This window comes from Pituophis catenifer, unplaced genomic scaffold (assembly GCF_029215685.1).
Source record: "Pituophis catenifer annectens isolate HBS135680 unplaced genomic scaffold, rPitCat1.0.hap2 SCAF_8, whole genome shotgun sequence".
Classification (NCBI taxonomy): domain Eukaryota; kingdom Metazoa; phylum Chordata; class Lepidosauria; order Squamata; family Colubridae; genus Pituophis; species Pituophis catenifer.
In genome coordinates, this window is record NW_027256888.1 from 26,859,771 (window position 1) to 26,880,557 (window position 20,787).

At 42.0% G+C, this 20,787-nt stretch overlaps 1 protein-coding gene across 5 annotated transcripts in view; it reads right to left on the reverse strand.

Moving 5' to 3' along the window:
• The window catches only part of BOD1L1 (biorientation of chromosomes in cell division 1 like 1), a 139,946-nt gene that overhangs the window by 109,764 nt on the left and 9,395 nt on the right, over positions 1–20,787 (reverse strand). For all 5 annotated transcript variants that reach the window (XM_070948415.1, XM_070948416.1, XM_070948417.1 and 2 more), the window contains exons 3-8: positions 20,160–20,350; positions 12,125–12,739; positions 8,123–8,260; positions 5,838–6,007; positions 4,035–4,149; positions 3,747–3,891 (exon numbers count right to left, since the gene is read on the reverse strand). In XM_070948415.1, coding sequence (XP_070804516.1) covers positions 3,747–3,891; positions 4,035–4,149; positions 5,838–6,007; positions 8,123–8,260; positions 12,125–12,739; positions 20,160–20,350 — 1,374 coding nt within the window. The remainder of the gene's footprint in view (positions 1–3,746; positions 3,892–4,034; positions 4,150–5,837; positions 6,008–8,122; positions 8,261–12,124; positions 12,740–20,159; positions 20,351–20,787) is intronic.

Here is a 20,787-nt window from a genome sequence, read left to right on the forward strand (position 1 = left end):
CTTTATCTCCCTTCTCTTGAGCTCTTCGGTGATTGATTTAACGCTACGCCTCCATTTAATTGTTTGGTAACAAAGATCGTTATAAACCTGAACTGTAGATCCTTGAAACTTCAGCAAAGCTAACGACCTCAGTTTCATCATCAGCTGCTCTTTTTTATAATAATTAGAAAATTTTACCAAAATGTCTCTGGGACGAAATCCAGCTCTGAAAGCGCCCACTCTGTGGATGCATTCAATGTCCTCTTCTCCTGTGGCCAAGTTAGGGATTATTTCTTTAAACCATTGTGGGATCAATTTCCTCAAGTCCTCTCCTGCCATCTCTGGTAAATTTCGAATTCGTATTGATGATCGTCTGCTTTGATCTTCCAGAGAAATCAGCCTTTTCTCATGCTCATCAAACTCCAGAGTGTGCTTTTCTTCCAACTGCCTCATTTGTTTCCCTAATTGGTCAGTTTCCACTCTAAGAAGCTTAATCTGTTTATCATTATGACCAATATTTATAGCTAATTGGTCCATGCGCTTGTCAACTTTTTCTGCATAATCGTCCATTCTTTTGAATATCGCCTCTTTAGTGCCAGTCAGCATTTCTCTGAGTTCATCGACTGTTGCTGGCTGTGAGCCAGTTTTTGCCGCCATTATTGTTTCACTTTCTGAGTTCTCTTGCTCTGATTCACCCAGAGATTGTCTTTTTAATCGTGCCGCGGTGTGATTTGAAGGATGGATACGTTGCCACTTATATTTGCTAACACCTTTTTGTTTTTTCGGTGGCATAAATCTTCAAAGCCTGGGCAACAATCAAATAAACCTTCTGCTTCCAGAGGGTGTTTTTTTTTCTTTCTTTTTTGTCTGTAATAAAACGGGCTGCTTAACCGTGTAAGGTTGTAAAGTTATTAATCACTCCTTGAAGCTAGCTGCTGTCTAAAAACAATTCCAAACATTCTTCAGTGGCATTCCAACAACAGTGATTAGGTCCCACACTTTAAACATTCTTTATCGGTTTTTCACTGTCCCAAACAACTCTCTTTTTTCCTCCGCTGTTGGCCCAGATAATCATAAACAGTCCTTCACAAATTTCTGTCCATTTTAATTAGATGATAAATTTTATCAGCCCACTATTCCGGAGCCGGGAAAAACTCTTACCGGCTCATCAGGCATCATGTGCTCTTCCAAAGACAGCCGTGCATCCAGGAGAACACCCAAGTTGCGAGCCCTCTCTGTGGGGGCCAAGATCTCATCCCCCAATTGTCAGCGATGGCGCCAGCCGACTATACCGGGACGCCAGAAGCCACAGCCACTCAGTCTTGGAGTGGTTGAGTTTGAGCCTGTTTCTCCCCATCCAGATCCGCACGGCCTCCAGGCACCGGAACATCACGTCAAGGGCATCGTTGGGGTGGTTCGGAGTTGAGATGTACAGCTGAGTGTCGTCAGCGTACTGATGGAATCTCACTCCGAAACCACGGATGATCTCGCCCAGCGGCTTCACATAAATGTTGAACAGAAGAAGTGAGAGGACAGACCCTTGCGGCACCCCACACACAAGGCGCCTCGAGGTCGACCTCTGCCCCCCTGCCAACACAAACTGCGTACGGTCGGAGAGGAAGGAGGAGAACCACCGCAACACGGTGCCCCCCACTCCTAACCCCTCCAATCGTCGCAGCATGATACCATGGTCAATGGTATCAAAAGCCGCTGAGAGATCTAATAGGACCAGGACAGAGGAACAACCCCTGTCCCGAGCCCTCCAGAGATCATCAACCAATGCCGTTTCCGTGCTGTGCCCTGGCCTGAAACCTGACTGGAACGGGTCTAGATAATCGGCTTCATCCAGAAATTGGCCCAAGTTCTTCCCCAACCTCATCGTCCGAGTCTACCGCCAGCTTTGCTGGCAGCTGGGGGGCCACAACACCCATAAAGATGAGGATGAGGGCCCACATAGAAATTCTAAGCTTCATTGTGGCACCAGGCATGGAGAGGCCCCTAGTCCTGGGTGTAGCATGGCTACTGAAATGGAACTCTTATGTGAACTGGAGGAGAGGGCTATTAAAGATTCAACAAAAAGTGCCCAGGGATGAACCCAAGTGGAGGCTGCTGACACCACTGGGGAAGAAAACAAAGAAAGAGATGGGGACAGCCATTAGAGAACACCCTAAGGGGGATCCCTGATACCCAAGGAGTACTGGGATCTACACGTGTTTAGTGAAAAGAGCTCAGATGTGCTACTCCCTCATCACTCCATTGACTGTTCCATAGAAATCCTACTGGGGGCTAAGCTTCCCAAGCCCAAGCTATATTCAATGACCCCCAAGGAGCTTGAAGAGCTCCAATCATTCATAGATAAGATCATAAAGCATTGGTTCATACAACCAGCCAAACCCTGGGTGGCCACCCCAATCCTTTTCAGAGAAAAGAAAGCTCGTACGCTATGTCTATGCATAGACTACTGTGGCCTTAATGGTATTTGCATGGAAAATGTTTAACCATTACCCCTCATGAAGGACATCAAAGACATTTTGAATTCACACACACACACACTAGGTGAAAACCTTAGTGGCATGAAAAGACTTTCCACCTTCCGAAACAGAATGGGTGGATTTACAACACCTTAGAGCTTTCAAATTACTTAAGAAATTCCATAGACAATACCTGGACAAGCCTCATTGAACATCAAATAATCTTGTATTCGTATTTGTATCTCCCTTTCCCACCCCTGCTTGTGTTTTCTTTGCAGGACTAATGTGTCTGAAAAGAGGGGCAGAATGTCAGATCTGCCATCTTCAGCTTGGTGCCTTGCTGGCATCCTGCAATCAATCATTAGAGAGGGAAGTAGGCAATTAGCATGCAGAGGGTAGAGATAATTAAAAGGGGGGGGGGCAGACACAGGTTTGATGGAAACCAGAGGTGTGAGAACCATCTTGTTCCAGTCTTCAAGGCCACAGAGCCTGAGAAAGGAATGCAAATTGCACCATGAGGCACCAAACATCTGAGCAGTTCCCAGAACACTTACTTGGTACACTACTGGTCGAAGATGAACCAGTCAAGGCGAGGAGAGCCAGGGAGAAGGGGAAAATTTGTAATCTCTTACACAGGAACAATTCAACCAAATGGAGTTGATGGCCTTTCTTTCCTAGCGCTTAACTGGGGTAAGCCTAACATTCTTATTTAATTACATTTAATTTTTGTATATGCATGTTATGTCAGTGACTTATAATAAAGTATAGGTAGTCCTTGACTTCGAACCATAATTGAACCCAAATTTCTGTTGCTAAGCAAGACATTTGGTAAGTGAAATTTGACCCATTTTGCAACTTTTCTGGCCACAGTTGCTAAGTGAATCACTGCAGTTAACTTAGTAACATGGTTGTAGTGTGAATCCGGCTTCCCCTATTGACTTTGCTTGTCAGAAGGTTGCAAATGGTGATCACATGACCCCGGGACACTACAACCATTATAAATATGAGTCAGTTGCCATGAGTCAGTTTAATTTTAATCAAATGACCATGGAAATGCTGCAATGGTCGTGTGAAAAATAGTTATGCATTGTTTTTTCAGTGCCACTGTAACTTTAAATGGTCACTAAACAAACCGTTGTAAGTCAAGCACTTCCTATAACTAATTTACTGAATTTTTAAAAATCACACAAGCAAAGCATGTCTTCAGTGATTACTACCTGAAAACCACAAATCAAATTTGTAATATGCCAGCATGAATGTAATACCACTTTAACATAAAAGAAAATGAAGATATACCTTGATTCTCTTTTTCTTTTCCTGCTTAGTGCTACTTTCTTTTCCAAAAATCTTTGTTCTTTAAGCACATCCTTAATGCTGGCACCACCAGTTTTTAGATCAAAGCTTCTTCTTGAAAGGTCTTCCAAATTTTGAATGCTTTTACCTAAAATAATACCAGAACATATCAAGCTGCTGTATCTCATATTTCCATGATTTCAGAATAAAGGAGGCTTCCACTGGTTTGCCAAAAATGCATCCAGTAGTAAAGCACTGCAAGAAAGATTGGCATAAAGTAAAACTCAATACCTTGATGGCCAATTTTCAGAGATTTTGTTCTTTCTGCAGCTTTCTGTTTCCTCTTTTCTTCAAGTTTTTCTCTGTTAAGCTGTCTCCTCAGAAATCTCTCTTCTTTTTCTCTAGCCTGAAGATACAAATAGGGTGGGAAAGTGTATGATCCAGAGTAAGACATGGACAGGCTTTCAGTTCCCTTATCCAAATTTCCCTTTATTACCTAAGTTTATGAGCCCATTTGAAGCATCACTATTAACTGGATTCTGGTGTATCAGAAAACAACGCAGACCACACATTTCCCTCCTGTGGCTCTCGAGAAGTTGTCCAACTATAGTTTCTGGCAGCTTCATTCAGTACAGACAGTGCTAAGGGAAGCTGGGAATTGTTCTTCTGCTATGTTTGAAGGTCTGCAAGATCTAGTAGAATATGCTATCTTTAATACTCCTAAGCATCTTGGAGTTAACTTGTGTGATATATGTCTACTGCAGCCTGTTAAAATTTAAGACTGTACTCCCTGCAGTCCCTTGAAGATGTTGGTTAAAAAAATATAGTCCACAGTGGTTACTTAACTTAGCATGCTTTCATGTGCCATCCAAAACCAGGCAACAAATCAATCAATGGTACATTTTTTGTGCGCTCCATAAGAACAGCTAGGTCTTACCTATTCTGAGCCACTTTTGTTACTTATTTAAAAAAAGTCAACAGTAAAAAAAAAAAAAGTCTCCTGGAACTGTGGTGCCCCATCACTGGGGATTTTAAAGGAAATACTGGACAATCATTTGTCCAGGATGGAATAAGGACTCCTGCCTTGGGCAGGGGTTAGACTAGAAGATCTCCAAAGTCCCTTCCATCTGTATGATTCTATCTAGATGTAGTAGATTCTATTTGGCTGGGAGACAATAATAAAACTGCTCTAATCATCTTGATGAGTGATTTATGACAGAAACTAGATGGGGGAAGGGAGACCTTGCCAATTGGCTTGTATTTCCTAGCAACTCTTTCCTACCCTTTACCATACTATTATTCTAGATTGCCTGCCAGGCTGGGCTTTAGGAGTCTTGTTTCACAATGGATCAGATCTTTTCCTGTTAGATTAAGTCTACAAGATGCTGCTGAAGGAATATTCTTCTAAAGTGAGGCCACTGATCCCTGGAATTCCATCTATTTCCCACTGGTCTTATCCTGATGAGTTTGTTCTATGTTGTGCCGCTCTTTTGAAGACAGTGAAGTCCACATTTTGGACAGAGAGGACCACTGGTTTGAAAGAGGAGTCAAAGAGGCCACCTATGCCAAAATTGAACAGCCCTCTCTCAACAGAGGGGGAGGGATACATCATCATATATCTCCAGTCTACAACAGTCCTTTCAACAGTTCCAAGAAGATTCCACACCCATTTGCACCACAAGTGACCCTGACCTCCAGGTGGCCCCAACAACTCTCTAAAAGAATGTAAATAATCAGTTGTCTGCAATGAGTATAAATCCTTCCATTTCCCACCACCCAGTCAGAGCTGAAGAAGCTTCTTGGATGAGAAGTGAAACATCTTCAAAGAAAAACAAAAAAATCCAGTTGCCTCTTGAAAAAGTATCTTTGGGACTGCACGTGTACAAAATTTTCCTTGCCAATCTTTTGACAAGTTGATATTCATAAGAAAATGGAGCAAGCACTTCTGTGACCCAGAACCCTCAGCTTCGAGCACAGAACAAGCTGCTGCGTTATAAATGATCATGTGATGCTGGAAGAAATTTTTCAGAGTGTCATTCATTCAGGGAAACTTCCACTCATTAAGGAAAGAGATAAAAGAGCAATTTAGCTTACAACTGACTGGCGACGTTGCTCCACTGTTCTTTCATCATCTGAATCACTGTAATACTTGGAATAAAGGTAAGGCTTGTGGATGTAAGCATGTCGTCCAGATTTTGTTTTTTTATCATTTGTCCCTTCTGCGTCTGATTTTGCTTTAATCTGGCTGCATTCATCTTCCTCGTCTAGATAAAAGTTGAGAACAAAAGTATGAGGAAATGCTCATTTTATAATTTAGATATAGGCTAAGATCCAAAGAACCAGATACTACCCCCAAGGTAAGTGAAAATCCTTTCTCAACCAAACCCTTTCTCAAAACTGATGTTGTATGGAAGGGACTGTAGCTGGAAATGAAAAACCATCACTCTATCTGAAAGCAAAAATTATTTTGGCATTTAAGGATCCTAGCCTTAGCTATCCTCCATCTGTTCAAAATAACAACAATAATTTATTAATATATATTGTTAGAAATAATATGTTAAAATCCCACATTATTTTATTATCCCACTATTATGGTAAATCCAGAACTACAGATCACAGTAAATTTAGCTTCCATTTTTACCACAAGATTCTGGAATTGTAATATTGCTATATGAGCCGTAGTGGTTAGAATGCAGTACTGCAGGCTACTTCTGCTGACTGCTGGCTGCCTGCAATTTGGCAGTTCGAATCTCACCAGGTTCAAGGTTGACTCAGCCTTCCATCCTTTCAAGGTTGGTAAAATGAGGTTCCAGATTGTTTGGGGCAATATGTTGACTCTGTAAACTGCTTAGAGAGGGCTGTAATGCACTATGAAGCAGTATATAAGTCTAAATGCTATTGCTATATTGCATATTGTCTATTATTCGATAGCCTCAGCTACAATTATCTTAGGAAAACTATGAATTGATTCCAGATATTCCAGCCAGTAAAAGCACAGAATTATCCTTTTAGTACAGACGGTGAAGATCAAAGCAAGCAATCAGCTAAGTATTTAAATGCAACTTTCTGAACTTAAAATACTAAAATTTTCTTAATATTTATTGTTTTACCATAGAAAATAAAATACAAATCAATCAAGATAAAACAAAAGCATACCCTAACAACAACAAAATACCGAAATCTTTCAAATGACTTTTCCATATACATTAACAAACTGACTCTGTTCTTATGAACAAAGGACACTATGCTATAGTTTGCCTGATATCTATTAAATACATTTTTTCTTCCTAGCGTTTTTTCCTGCAAGTGCAGGTTCTGCTTTAAGATGAACTGAATGTTGATTCATTGGTTGCCATAGGAACTGACATCATGGGCTGAGAGAAAATCACTGGCTCAAAGTCAACTCAACTGGCTTTCCTACCTATGGCATGATTAGAACTAACAGCCTCCTTAGGGCCGGGGTATTTACGAGACCGCCTTCTGCCACCAATAGCCTCCCACCGGCCAGTACGCTCGCACAGAGTGGGCCTCCTCAGGGTGCCGTCCGCCAGACAATGTCGGCTGGCGACCCCCAGGGGGAGAGCCTTCTCTGTGACGGCGCCCACCCTCTGGAACAACCTTCCCCCAGAGTTACGGATAATAACAGACCTCCGGATTTTTCGTCGGGCCCTGAAAACTTATTTATTTCAACTAGCTGGTCTGGCTTGAGCTAAATTTTAAATTGATTTTAAATTGGGTTGTTTTAATTACGGCCAAAATATTTAATTATTTTAATACTGTTTTTAAATTTTGTATGCTTTGTTTTTACTTAGGCTGTGCACCGCCCTGAGTCCTATTGGAGAAGGGCGGTATAGAAATTTAATTAAATAAATAAATAAATAAATAAATTTCTAGCCCGTTAGACCAAACTAGCTCTCATTCTATTGAACATAAAATGAGTTTTGCTAAATGAGAGCCCACTTATGGTTTGTGGTTAATGCAGAACACATCATATTAAATAACAAATATATTTAGAAATAACATTATTTTCATTTATGTGGTATCTAAATATATGAGAACAGACAGATCCAGGCTACTTGTTAAGGCAAGAGGGATGTTTATACCTTGTCTTGCCAAGAAGAGTTTTCTCACCAATCTTTGCTTGTATTCTGTGCCCATGCAAGCATTTAAAATCACATTCAAGCTAATTTTAATCCATTTCAGGAACAGCCTCATGCAGTCAAGAACTGTATTTATTTGGGTTTTTGTGGTACACTGCACTGTATGTAATATTCAATCATTCCAACTAATAGTACCACAAGTATACAAGGGAGTTGTATTTAAGAAAAAACAAATTCATACTTTTATTCTTCTCATTAGCCAAAGATCGATTACTTTACCATCAGAAACAATTTCTCCTTCTTCTGTGCTATCAGAAAGCATGTCTTCACTATCTTCTTCAAACGAAGAAAGGTCACTGGTATGCACAGAGCTAACAGTAATATCACTCAGTATGTCCACATCAGAATCTTCCAACACTAGTTGAGAAAAAAACAGAGATGACTTAAAATCTGATCCAGAATCCAAAACAACCCACAAGAAAGTAGAAACAGCTCCATTCATGCCTGCCACTACCTACCTTCCAAAGTATTGTTGAAGAAAATGACCTTTAGAAGTCTTTCTCTTCATTAGTCTGCAAAAGGTGTGCATGTATGTAAAAAGGTCTCAGTGCAGAAACTGAGCATCATCGTAAGATAAGACAGAAATGAAAATATTTTGTCCTAAAATATTCATGACTATTCAGTCATGAAAGTCTTCCTCCTCAGTGAAATGCCAACCCTCAGGCTTCCATTCTCCAGTCTGGCACCCTCCAGGCACACTGGGATTCCAATTTCCCATAATTCGCAGGATAGCCATTAGTTAAACCAGCTTGGAATTTCAGTGTCTGACATGCCATCAACCAGGAGGGCACCATGCTGAAAATGGCCGTAGCAAGAGAACTACCTTAATAAAACACATAAAACAAGAAATCAAAATAATGCAAGAAGGTTTTAACGTAATACCTATGAAAAGAGGACAAGAAATTTGGCAAAAAAGAAGATGGAAGAGATATCAATTGCTTTAGATGAAATAAAGGAGTATAAAGAAAGAGAAGCTAATAGTAACAGTAACCTAGCAGTAATTAAAACTGAATAAAACATATGAAAGAGTTTAAGCATATCTTCTGTGAGAAATTAATGTATTTTGGGATTTGACTGGAAGCGTCGCAGCAAGACAGTCGGGGATTAGCGGGCTCTGACGAGCCTCGTGAAATCCCAGGCTGATGAACCGCTGCAGAAGGGTCTTCGGACTGGACCTGTCCTGTAGGGACAGGGAAGAAGAGAGGCACCTCGTAAGACTAAGAGGAACAGGCAAGTTCCTCAAAGGTCAGAGGAAACTCTCCCTGACTCTGCAACGGGGGGCGGTGGCCATTGCGTCTGTCAACTAAGCTGGGGCAACCGGATCAAGCACTGTGCAGGAGCGGAGAAGCGAGCAGAACATTGATGCCGGGTGAGTGACAGCTAAATCACAGGCAGAAGAGAGAGAGAGAAAAAAGACTATTTTAAAAATAATTGTAAAAGTCCTAGCGGTTAAACAGTGGCTAATAGGAGTGAAAGGACGGAAGAAGAAGAGTAAAGCGGAAGCTATAAAGTGAAAAAAAAACCCCCAATCAGAAAATTGTGTGTTGGATTCAAATATTTGGAGAACTTTAAAAAAAAAATTAGAAGAATTGACAATCCGAAAGATTTTTCTCTAATTAGTGAACTTTAAAAGAAGTTTAAAGAGGGAAGAAAAGCCCGCAGTAGAAAGGATTGGTTAAAGACTTTAATTTGAAATTGAATTGGAAAGTAAATTGAAATTTAGACTGTGTAAATTTGGACCGAGTTTTTAAACTGATTTGGTGCTTATAAAAGTGAAAAGGAAGAAGGAGGAAAATTAAATAAGAAGACTGTTTAATGTGGATTGCAAACAAAATGGGTACTCTTCTAGGTTGCTGATTACAATTGTGGATTATAGAGAGCCATTTTCAGATGAAAAAAAAAAGGAGAATTACAATGCTGAATTTCTGTTTTGGAAAAAAGAATAATAATAAACCTTGAACTTTGAAAGAGACAGCTGTGAATCTTTAAGGAAGTTTATTTGTCTATAAGTGTGACTTTGATGATTAAAGGAGGATTACAACGCAATTTGAAACTGGAATAATATTAACTGAAAAAATACAAAATGGAGGAACTTAAGGAAATGACGAAAATGATGTACTTATCATTGAAGATGGAAATAAGGGAAGTGACTATAATACTACATGGAAAACCGAAACCTGATGATCTAAAAAATGACTTAGAATTTATTCAGATTGACAAGGAAATAATCACGGAGAAGCAAGAAAAAGAGACTGATAATAAAGAAGACGACACAGACAAAGAAACTGACTATGGAAACTTAAATGATTATGGGGCTAGTAATAATAAAAAGGAGAATTCCAGAGATTATATTAAAATTAAATTAATGGAAAAAACAGAAAAGGGGGAAAGAAAAAAAAAGAGGGTGGAATAGAAAGAATACAAAAGATTTAAATGATTACGCTGCGATTATCAGTGGGAAAAGAAAAAGGGAAAAGGGGTGGAAAATAAGGAGAAATGCAGGGCAAAACAGAAGAGTTTATGACTTTAAAAGACAAAATGATTGCACTAGGATTAACAGTGGAAAGATAAGAAAAAGGGAGGAGAGAGTTCAGGAACTTAAAGCACAAAAGAAAAGCAAGGGAAAGAAAAAGAAAAAAAATACAAAAATGGAAAGGGAGAATTTTGATATTAACTAAACAATTTAACATATGTTATATATTATGAATGTAATAATTGGAATATTTTTAATTATATATTTGGAATTGAACAAAAAAGAAAAGAAAGTTGAAATGATATGAGACAATGAACTGAGTGGAAAAAATATATTTATTTGGTTTCTATAAAGTTGTTGAATTGTACTATTGGGAATAGAGAGAATTTAAGGAAATGGTTGTGAACTGCATTATGGTGTATTATTTGAATTAAGATTTTTACTCAATTGACTTTCTTTTGAACACTCTTAATTAATTAGGGAAACTAGAACAAAAACCGGAAATAATTGTATCATTTGGAATATTAGATAAAGAAATTGGAGATGATATTATGTTGTGTGAATGCAAATTTAGGGTTCAAATTTTAGGGAAGAAAAAGAAAAATTGAATTATATTAGGAATAGAAGTTAAGAAGAAGGGCAAAATTGTACGGAAGTTTAAAAATTGTAATAGATTTAGAAATATGAATAAGTTTAACATATAAGACTATAATAGTTGTCATATTGGGGTAAGAGTTAGATTTAATTGGTTTTTATTAATATGTTGAATGAGTAGAAATGTGAAATAAAGGTATTATTTGGTATATTTGATAAATAACTGGAGATGATATTATGTTGTGTCAATGCGAATTAAGGGGATCAAATTTTAGGGAGGAAAAAGAAAAATTTGAATTAAGTTAAGAGGAAGGGTAACATCAGATTTTTTAAAATTAGAGAGAAATAAATGTTATGCCAAAAATTGTTTTAAAGATGAACAAAAATTTGTACAAATTTATGACCTGGTCAATGTTCTGTCTAGAAAAGATATATTGTATGTATGTCTGTCTGTTTAAAAATAAAAAAACTTTACTACAAAAAAAAAAGAAATTAATGTATTTTGGAAAGATTGTTAAACGATGAAACTGTCAAAACATGCAAGTATAAAAAGCCATCCTATAGAAAAGATTCCTGGCATATAAAGAAATTAAAATGCAAAACACCATAAAATGAGAAATAAAGGATCCTGAAGAGAAAGCAAAGGATAAGAATCTCAAAATGCAACATGAAAATGAGACATTGTAAAAAAATGATCTGATGAAAAATTGGCTGAAAACTTAAATGCAGTAATATCTCCTTTCAAACGTAGGGCACAGGGTAGTAGAGAAGAGTAAAAAGAAACCGTTCTAGTTTAAAAATCTGAAACAAGGGCAATTAAAAACTAAGAAAAGAGTGCAAAGATACTCGCTACAAGCAATGAACAGGTATGGTTTGAGATAGATAAAAACATTCATCACAATATTTAGTATTATATTGCCAACATGTTATCTGCTATGTCTACAAAACAAATTATATTCTGAAGTATTCTCTAAATCCAGTAAACTAAAATCTTTAGAAAATTACCATGCTGAGGTAAAAAAAAATTCTAAAGTCAACCAATAAAATGTAATGCCAATATCTTTTCACCTATATCAAAACTTTCCAAATAAATTAAAAATCCCTTCCATTTGTTTCAACCTGTTCATAATGAATAAACACCTGTGATATTATACCTTCTTTTGTATTTTCATTTTTGTTTTTACTAGCGTTCTTTTCCAGGGTTAAATGTTTTATCACTTCTGTCTCTTTGTCTTTTATTGTCTTTTCTTCTTTTGCTTTTACATCAACACCATTTCTCTTTGAGAAATCTACTTTTTTGTCAGATTTTTCTTTCTTTTCTTTCTTCTTTTCGCCTTTTTCCAAGCTTTCCAATTTTCTATCACATTTATCCACCACTTTACTTTTTTGTTCATCGCTTTCCTGAAAATTTTCCTTGCTTGGATTAAGCAGGCTACTAGCTTCTTTTGATATAGTTTTCCCTTCTTCGTTTGAACAAAATGAATTACTTATATCTTCACAGTTTACTACTGGTTCAAAACTTTCTTCTGTAGAGTTACAAGGAGTTTTTTCTCCATCAGCAACATCTTCTGCATTACGGTCTCTCTCTATGCTGCCATCCAAACTGTGCTGAGATAGGAGTTTCTTTGAGAATCTCTCATTTGTCTTGGTGTTGGTTGCTTCTGTAGAAGCTCTGGTGGCACTGGCTTCTTGGTTGAGAGATGTTATGGTCTCCAAAATAGACAGAGCATCATTAGCCATATTCACATTTGGAGGGACAGCAGGAACACCTTCAAATAAGAGTAAGGTTAAGTACAACTATTAGTATGAGATATTGCATATGTACTGAAGAAGCCAAACTAAAAAAGAATCTCTTGGTTCAGAATGCTCAATGTGAGCCCAACTTTGGCACATCCTTAGATACTAACATTCCATTTGTGACAGTAAGCCATGTGGCATAACTCTGCTATGATGCAGTGGTAGCAATACGCTGTCAAGAAAGCTTTTTTATTACTCTCATTATTGGAATGGGACATTTAGGTGCCGACTCTTGGCACCAGCTTTCCTCCTCCACTGCTGTCTGCCAGCAATTGTCCACCACCATTGGCTCCCGGGCGCTCCACGCCCAGCATCCCAGCCATTCCCTGGGGCACGATTTTACCTGGATGTTTAGCTGCTCTGGACAAGTAGCTGACAGAGAATTGGACGGTGGGTGGGAGAAATGGTGCTGGGGAGCCAGCATGCAATTGGCAGCGGGTGGGGCAATCACGAGGACTGTGGGGGCATCGTGTGATTGGTGGTGGGTGGGGCAATCATGGGGGCTATGGAGGGCAGTGCACAATTGGCAGCGGGCCGGGCAATTTTGGGGGCTGTGGCATGCAATTGGCAGTGGGCAGGTGATGGCAGGAGCTGTGGGGGTGGTGCATGATTGAGAGTGAATGGGGTGATCGCAGGGGCTGTAGAGAGGCGATGTGCAATTGGTGGCAGGCAGGGCAATCGCAGGGGCTGTGGAGGGCAGGGTGCAATTGGCACTGAGCGGAGCAGGCACTGGTGGGGGCAAACAAGGGCCTTCAAGCCAGCTGCCCGGCTTTAATCTGGAATTCTGCATTTGCAACAAACTCGGGGCTGTCGGGCTTCACCTTCTCTTCTCTTTATGGTTTCGTGAAACATGGAAGCTGGCACTGTTTTCCAATTCCTGCAGTTGCTCTGGGCTAATCAAGATGATTAAATTCCTGGCAGCCAACAGCTTCTTCGAGCTCAAGAAAGAAAAAAACCAAACCTGGCCTTTCTGCTTTTAGCTTAAATTGCTGATTGACCGAGCCAAATGTCCAAGCTGGCTGGCTTTACATGTTCTCGGTCCCTCTGGCTTCAGGTCATGCAAAGACATCCCAGCCTGCATGGGATTTGGGTGTGCAGGCCAATATGGCTTGCAAGATGCTTTTATAGCTTGCATGAGAGGTGGAGTTGGGCGGGGTTGCCTTAGTTTGCAATGGCTCGCATGCCCCTCGTTTGTTCCCCCACAGCCCCACGATCATTCCGCCTGCCGCCAATGGCGCACTGCCCTCATATCCCCGTGATTGCCTCATGGGGATCATGTACTGCACCCCATATCCCCCAATTACCCCGCCTGCTGTAAATTGTGTGCTGCCCCATAGCGCCTCACTTGCCCCCACAACTGCCTCGCTCGCCCCACCACCAATCACGCACTACCCTCCCAGCACCATTGTTGCTGTTCACCCCGGATTGGCCGGCAGCTACTTGTCTGGTGCAGCAAAATGCCAGGGTAAAACATGCCTCAGGGAATGGGCCTGGATCAATGAGACCATTCCTCTAGCGGAATGGGACTTTTGGGCTCCTACCTTTGGCCGAGTCTGCTTCACCTCCAGGGTTCCTCCTTCACCCATTGTCCACCAGCTTTTCTCCCCGGCTGGCCCGCCCTCATCCTTTCGCCCCAGCACATGGGCCACGGCCCCTCTGTCCCAATCCCTTTGCCGCGGCCCATTCGTCGAAGTACAGTTCGTGTTGGGCGTTTGGGCACACAGGAAAATTCGCCACCAGCCAATCGGCTGGCTGCCAATGCTGGCAACCAGAAGTCACAGCACGATTGATGCAGGAACTGGGTTAGGGTTAGGGTTACCTACCCCCCACTCTTCTCTTCCTGTTTGGTGTCAGAGAGGCACGATCAGGTACAGGAGAGCGTCCACCACTCCCCTTCCTTCTCCTAACAAGCGCCTGAGGCCATTTGGCTGCATCACCTCCTCCAAAGCCTCCCAACCCCTGCATCAATCATGCTGTGACTTCTGGTTGCCAGCATTGGCAGCCAGCCGATTGGCTGGTGGCAAATTGTATCATGCACCCACACGAACCGTACTTCGACAAATGAGCCATGGCAAAGGGACTGGGACAGAGGGGCTGTGGCCCATGTGCCAGGGTGAAAGGATGGGGGCGGGGATGGAACCCTGGAGAAGCAGGCACGGCCAAAGGTAGGAGCCTAAAAGTCCTAGACCCTTCCCCTATTGCCAAGGGCAATTGGCAGTGGACAATTGCTGCCAGAGGGCCACTGGTGCAGGAAAGCCCACTGTGCCAAGGGTTGGCACTTAAAACGTCCTAAACCCTATTTTTTTTTTATTTATTTATTTATTTATTTATTTATTTATTTATTTATTTATTTATTAATTACATGTATTTATATGCCGCCATTCTCCCAAAGGACTCAGGGCGGCGAATACAAGTTAAGAAACAAGTACAATAAAATTATAATTTAATCCAAATAATTAATTAGTAGTAAATAATAAAGCCCGGAATCAGTCTCAGCCTATTTGTTTGAAAAGCCAAGTCTTCAAGTCCCGACGGAAGGAGCGGAGATCAGGAGCCGTCCAGAGCTCAGTAGGTAATTCATTCCAGAGGGTGGGAGCACCCACAGAGAACGCCCTATCTCTAGGCACAGGAAGGTGACATTGGCTCGCCATCGGAACCCTGAGGAGAGCGGCCCTATGTGAGCGAACAGGATGGTGAGAGGCAGGCAGGAGAAGGTCATGCAAATATCTCGGACCTAAGTCATGAAGGGCCTTATAGGTGAGGACTAGCACCTTGAAGCGGACCTGGAGAACCACTGGTAACCAGTGCAGCTCACGCAGGAGGGGTGTTATATGGGAGTAACGAGGGGCTCCTATAACAACCCATGCAGCTGCATTCTGGATCAGCTGGAGTCTCCGGGTGCATCTCAGGGGCAGGCCCATGTAGAGGGAATTGCAGTAATCCAAGCGGGAAGTAACCAGGGCATGAGTGACTGTGCAAAGGTCATCTTGGTCCAGGAAAGGGCGCAACTGGAGCACCAGGCGAACCTGTGCAAAGGCCCCCCTGGTCAATGCCGTTAGATGGTCTTCTAGGGATAGCCGAGCATCCAGGACACCCAAGTTGCGAGCCCTATCAACGGGGGCAAGTTTTTCCCCATCTATCAAAAGTGATGGAGCCTCTGAAACCCGAAATGCCGGCATCCACAGCCACTCAGTCTTAGAGGGATTGAGTTTGAGTCTGTTTCTGCCCATCCAGGCCCGTACCTCCTCCAGGCAACGGGACATCACGGAAAGGGCATCTCTGGGGTGGTCTGGGGTGGAGATGTATAATTGGGTATCATCAGCATATTGATGATATCTCACCCCAAAGCCACGAATGATCTTACCCAGTGGCTTCATATAGATGTTAAAGAGCAGGGGGGAGAGAACCGACCCCTGAGGCACCCCACAATTAAGGGGCCTCGGGGTGGATCTCTGCCCTCCCACCCATACAAACTGAAAGCAACCCGAGAGGTAGGAGGAAAACCACCGTAAAACAGTGCCTCCCACCCCTAACCCCACAAGTCACTGCAGTAGGATACATGGTCGATGGTATCAAAAGCCGCTGAGAGGTCAAGTAGGACCAGGATGGAGGAACAACCCCCATCCCGAGCTCGCCAGAGATCATTCACCAGAGCGACCAATGCCGTTTCCGTGCTGTGACCGTGTCGGAAGCCTGATTGGTACAGGTCAAGGTATTCCGTTTCCTCCAGGAATTGTGGGAGCTGTTGAGCCACTACAGTCTCAACAACCTTCGCGATGAAATGAAGGTTGGAGACGGGATGATAGTTATTAAGTGAGTCTGGATCCAGGGAAGGCTTCTTGAGGAGAGGTTGAACCACCGCCTCCTTAAGAGAGGCGGGGAAGTTCCCCTCTCTCAACGAAGCATTGACAATTGCCTGGATCCAGTCTCTAGTCACCTCTCTGGCAGCCGAAACCAACCAGGAGGGACAAGGATCCAATAAGCAAGTGGAGGAACTAAGTTTGCCCACAATCCTGTCCACTTACTTGACAGAAACAGGGTCAAACTCAATCCAGATATTATTCTCAAGACCCACCCTAGTCTCCCGATTGGATTCTGCCCAGTCAGAGTCCAATCCGATCCAGATCTGAGCGATTTTATCATGCAGAAACTGTACAAAATCCTCAGCTCTGTCCTGCAAAGGGTCTTCCCTCGCTCCCTGATTAAGGAGGGAGCGGGTCACATGAAACAGGGCTGCTGGGTGGTTTTCTGCAGATGCAATGAGGGCGACAAAGTAGTGACGTTTCACCGCTTCCATCGCCACTAGATAAGACCTAATATGGGTTCTTAACTGTGTTCGGTCAGATTCAGATCAGACCTCCAACTCTCCTCTAAGCGTCTTTTCCGACGTTTCATTTCCCGGAGCTCCATGGAAAACCAAGGAGCAATCCGGGATCTACGTCAGGTTAGAGGCGGCAAAGGTGCGATTCTGTCCAAGGCGTCGGTAGCCACCCGTTCCCAGGATGCCACCAGAGCCTCAGCTGAATCGCAGGATTGAGGTGGGGAATGTCCCAAGCTCCTTCAAGAACCTTTCTGGGTCCATCAGGCGCCTAGGGCGGAACCATTTTATGGGTCCCTCTCCCAGCGGCAGGGGTTGGCAGATTGAAAGTCTAGTCTAAGGAGGGAATGGTCAGTCCATGACAGGGGAGTGATGGAAAGTTCCCCCTTACCATGACCATTTATCCACTGCCTAGAGAGAAAAACCAGGTCGAGTGTGTGTCCTCCCCTATGAGTTGGGCCCTGAATAACCTGAGTCAGGTCCATGGCTGCCATGGAGGCCATGAACTCCTGGACTGTCTCAGATGACTCACCAATTGAAGGCAGATTAAAATCTCCCACAACTAAAAGGCTGGGGAGTTCAAATGCCACCTCAGACAAGACATCGAGCAGTGCGGGCAGGGTTGTGGCAACATAGCTGGGAGATAGGTATGTGACCAACAAGCCTGACTGAACTCCAGGGTCCCACTTCAATAGAAGAGATTTACACCCGCCTATCTGAGGGACAGTGACCTCCCTAGGACTCAGACTTTCTCTAACAACTATTGCCACCACCCCCGCCCCTTCCCTGGTGTCGCGGCTGGTGCAGGACACGAAAGCCTGAGGGGCATAAATCAGAGAGAGGGATTCCCCCCTCTTGCCCCAACCAGGTCTCCATGATACAGGCCAGGTCTGCACCCTCCTCATCAATAAGATCTTGTATGAGGAGAGCCTTATTCATCACGGACCTGGCATTCACATATATCAGACGGAAACCAGGGTCCTTCACTCTCATATCCCCAGGAAAGCAGGGTGAGCAGGAGGTATGGGAGCAAGTCACTATCCGAATGCATCTGGTGTGATGCTCCCCACCCCTACTTCGATTTCTTCTGCCCCTTCTCACCATCACAGGTATAGCTTGTCCCACCCTCCTCCGAGCATCTCCTACGACTCCCAACCTCCCCAACCCGCTGGGACTGTCAAAATGGCATGGCTGCTGATCCTTAAGGGACCCCCCAGTCTCATTTTTATTATTAAAAACCACCCTCCTCCCAGATCCCCTTATAATTGGATCTAAAAATCTATTTAAAAAAACCCTGAGTTTCCGTTTTTTAGCGTACCACCTCTCGGGGTTCCAAAACCCGTCATCAAGAGCAGCCCTCGATAGTTGAGGGCCAAACCTGCGAGAGGGGGGAGTCTCGCAGTGCAAGGAACTCCGCAGTTGAATACATTAAAGAATAGTAATGAGCTGAGAGTGATGAAGGATCATTTTCTATTAAAGGGTGTTAGAGATGGTAAAAACAGGTAGATTAAATAAGAGAGGAAAAGATGTTAAAGAGAAGACAATATGCTAAAAACATCAGAACATCGGGACATCATCGTCCTATCATGACAATGGGAAGTCTTGTGATTATAATAAGTCTATTCAATGGTGGGGAAAAAAGTCTCAAAGGCTGCCCTTTCAAGGTGACCCAAACCAGAGTCATAAGGTCAAATGAGAGATGGTCCGTCCCACCATTATAATGAGATAATGTGCTCTAACCTACATTTGATCAACTTTGTGCCAAGATTTCTGTCACTTGCACTCTAACCATCTAACCTTTAAGCTGTTTCTCTTGAGATCCAAGGAATTTATCAGTGCTCATCTCATCCCCATAGCTAGACTAGAGCTTTAACAGAATCATAAATCCTATGACTTGGAAAATTCCTACAGCATTCAAGAATCTACGACTCTGGAGGCAGATCCTCCTAACAATATCTTAGAAACAGGTGAGAGCTCACCTCCAAATTTAATTAGAGAGCAAAGACTATTAATGATTACTTTCAAAACAAGAACATGCCTTCTTTAATGTGTTAGTCCTGCAACATATTAAAGCCTTATGACTGTCATAGAGACCCTGAAGTCTAGAGTTAGCCTTGACAAGTAGAAGTTGCTAAGGAACATCGTTTTTGAATTCTCCAACACTACATCAGAGACCATGCCAGCTACCTTGGAGATAAAGTTGGTTAAAGGGGAACAACAGCAGGTGCAAACCTTAATATCTTTTTGGGAATGAGTATGAATAGGCTGAAGAAAAGAAAGGTCGTTCAGAAATGAGTGATTACTGTATCAGTTGAATGATGTGACAGTGATGATGGTGGAAGAAAAAGGCAATAAATATTACAAAGACAATTGAATTTTTTGCCTATACTCCATCTTCCACTCTGACCCCCCCCCCCCCATCATGGCCAAATCTTGCTGACTGATCTGGAATCTCAGTAACTTTGATAGCCTAAATATGATCCTCATCAGCTTCAACTGCAATATCAATCAGCCAATGAATGATATACAGGTTTATTTGAATCTTCCATATCCTAATCCCCATGAATTCAAGAATAGATTACTGAGGAATTTTTTGGGATGGATACACTGGAATTTAATTCAAAAAAAGAGAAATGTTTGTGATACAGCAATCTGAAAAAAAGGGGAGGATTCTAACAATACTGGAACAATACACATTCCTAAAACAGAAGCTTGCAATTTGACTCTGAAAATTGAGACAATGGCAGAAGCTGGGAGTAGTTTTCCATAAACCACAGTTTTCAGTAGGAAGGCTATCTCTAGAAAATAAACCCAGCTATTACTATATCCAGACTGGACAGATGTAATTAGGTTGGGATGCCTCCAAAGAGGTACCATAATATCAAAGCCTTTGTTGATAAAGAAATTATTTTCCCTTTAGCACATTAATTTGGAAATTGGTTTCAATGACATCATTTGAATGTATGCCTGTGATTAGGAGAGATTACTTCAACTCTTGATTCCTTACACTCACCTTTTTAAAACCCAAAGATTAAAAGCATATTCATTTTGCCAAGGGAAGAGAGAAGAAATACCTTGCAGCAAAACAGAAGGTTCTAATTTCTCTTCAGGCAGGGCAAAGCTGGGATTGGTCTCTTCTTGGTGATTCATTGTGGCTAAAAATTCATGGACAGCCTTTTCTACCTGTGGCCTGAATATGTGGTTGATCTTTGGATCCACGACTTGAGAAATTATTCTGTCAATACCAGATTCTAACATTCCAGATCTGAAATGAAATGACAATATAATTTATCTATCACAGCTAACACAATTACTTTAACACAATCAATATAAGAATTTATGCAAGAAGGGGAACATATTAATGCTAATTTATATTAAGTCTCTTCTATGGATATTTTTGGTAATCTTAACAAGATTACACGGTAGATTAGAATCATTATTTACATATATCACAAGAGAATATAATGAAGAATTCAAGAGAACTCCCAGATATCCTAGGAAAAACAGTGCAAAATATTGGACAAGGAAGGGATTCAATTCATCCACATAGATCAGGGATGTCAAACTCGATTTCTCTGAGGACCACATCAGGGTTGTGTTTGACCTTGCGGGGGTTGGGGGGACATGGCCAGCTCAATGTCACTCATGTTGGGGACACCTGTGGTGGCCAAGTGCTAAGGCAGGAGTTCACTCAGACCCTCC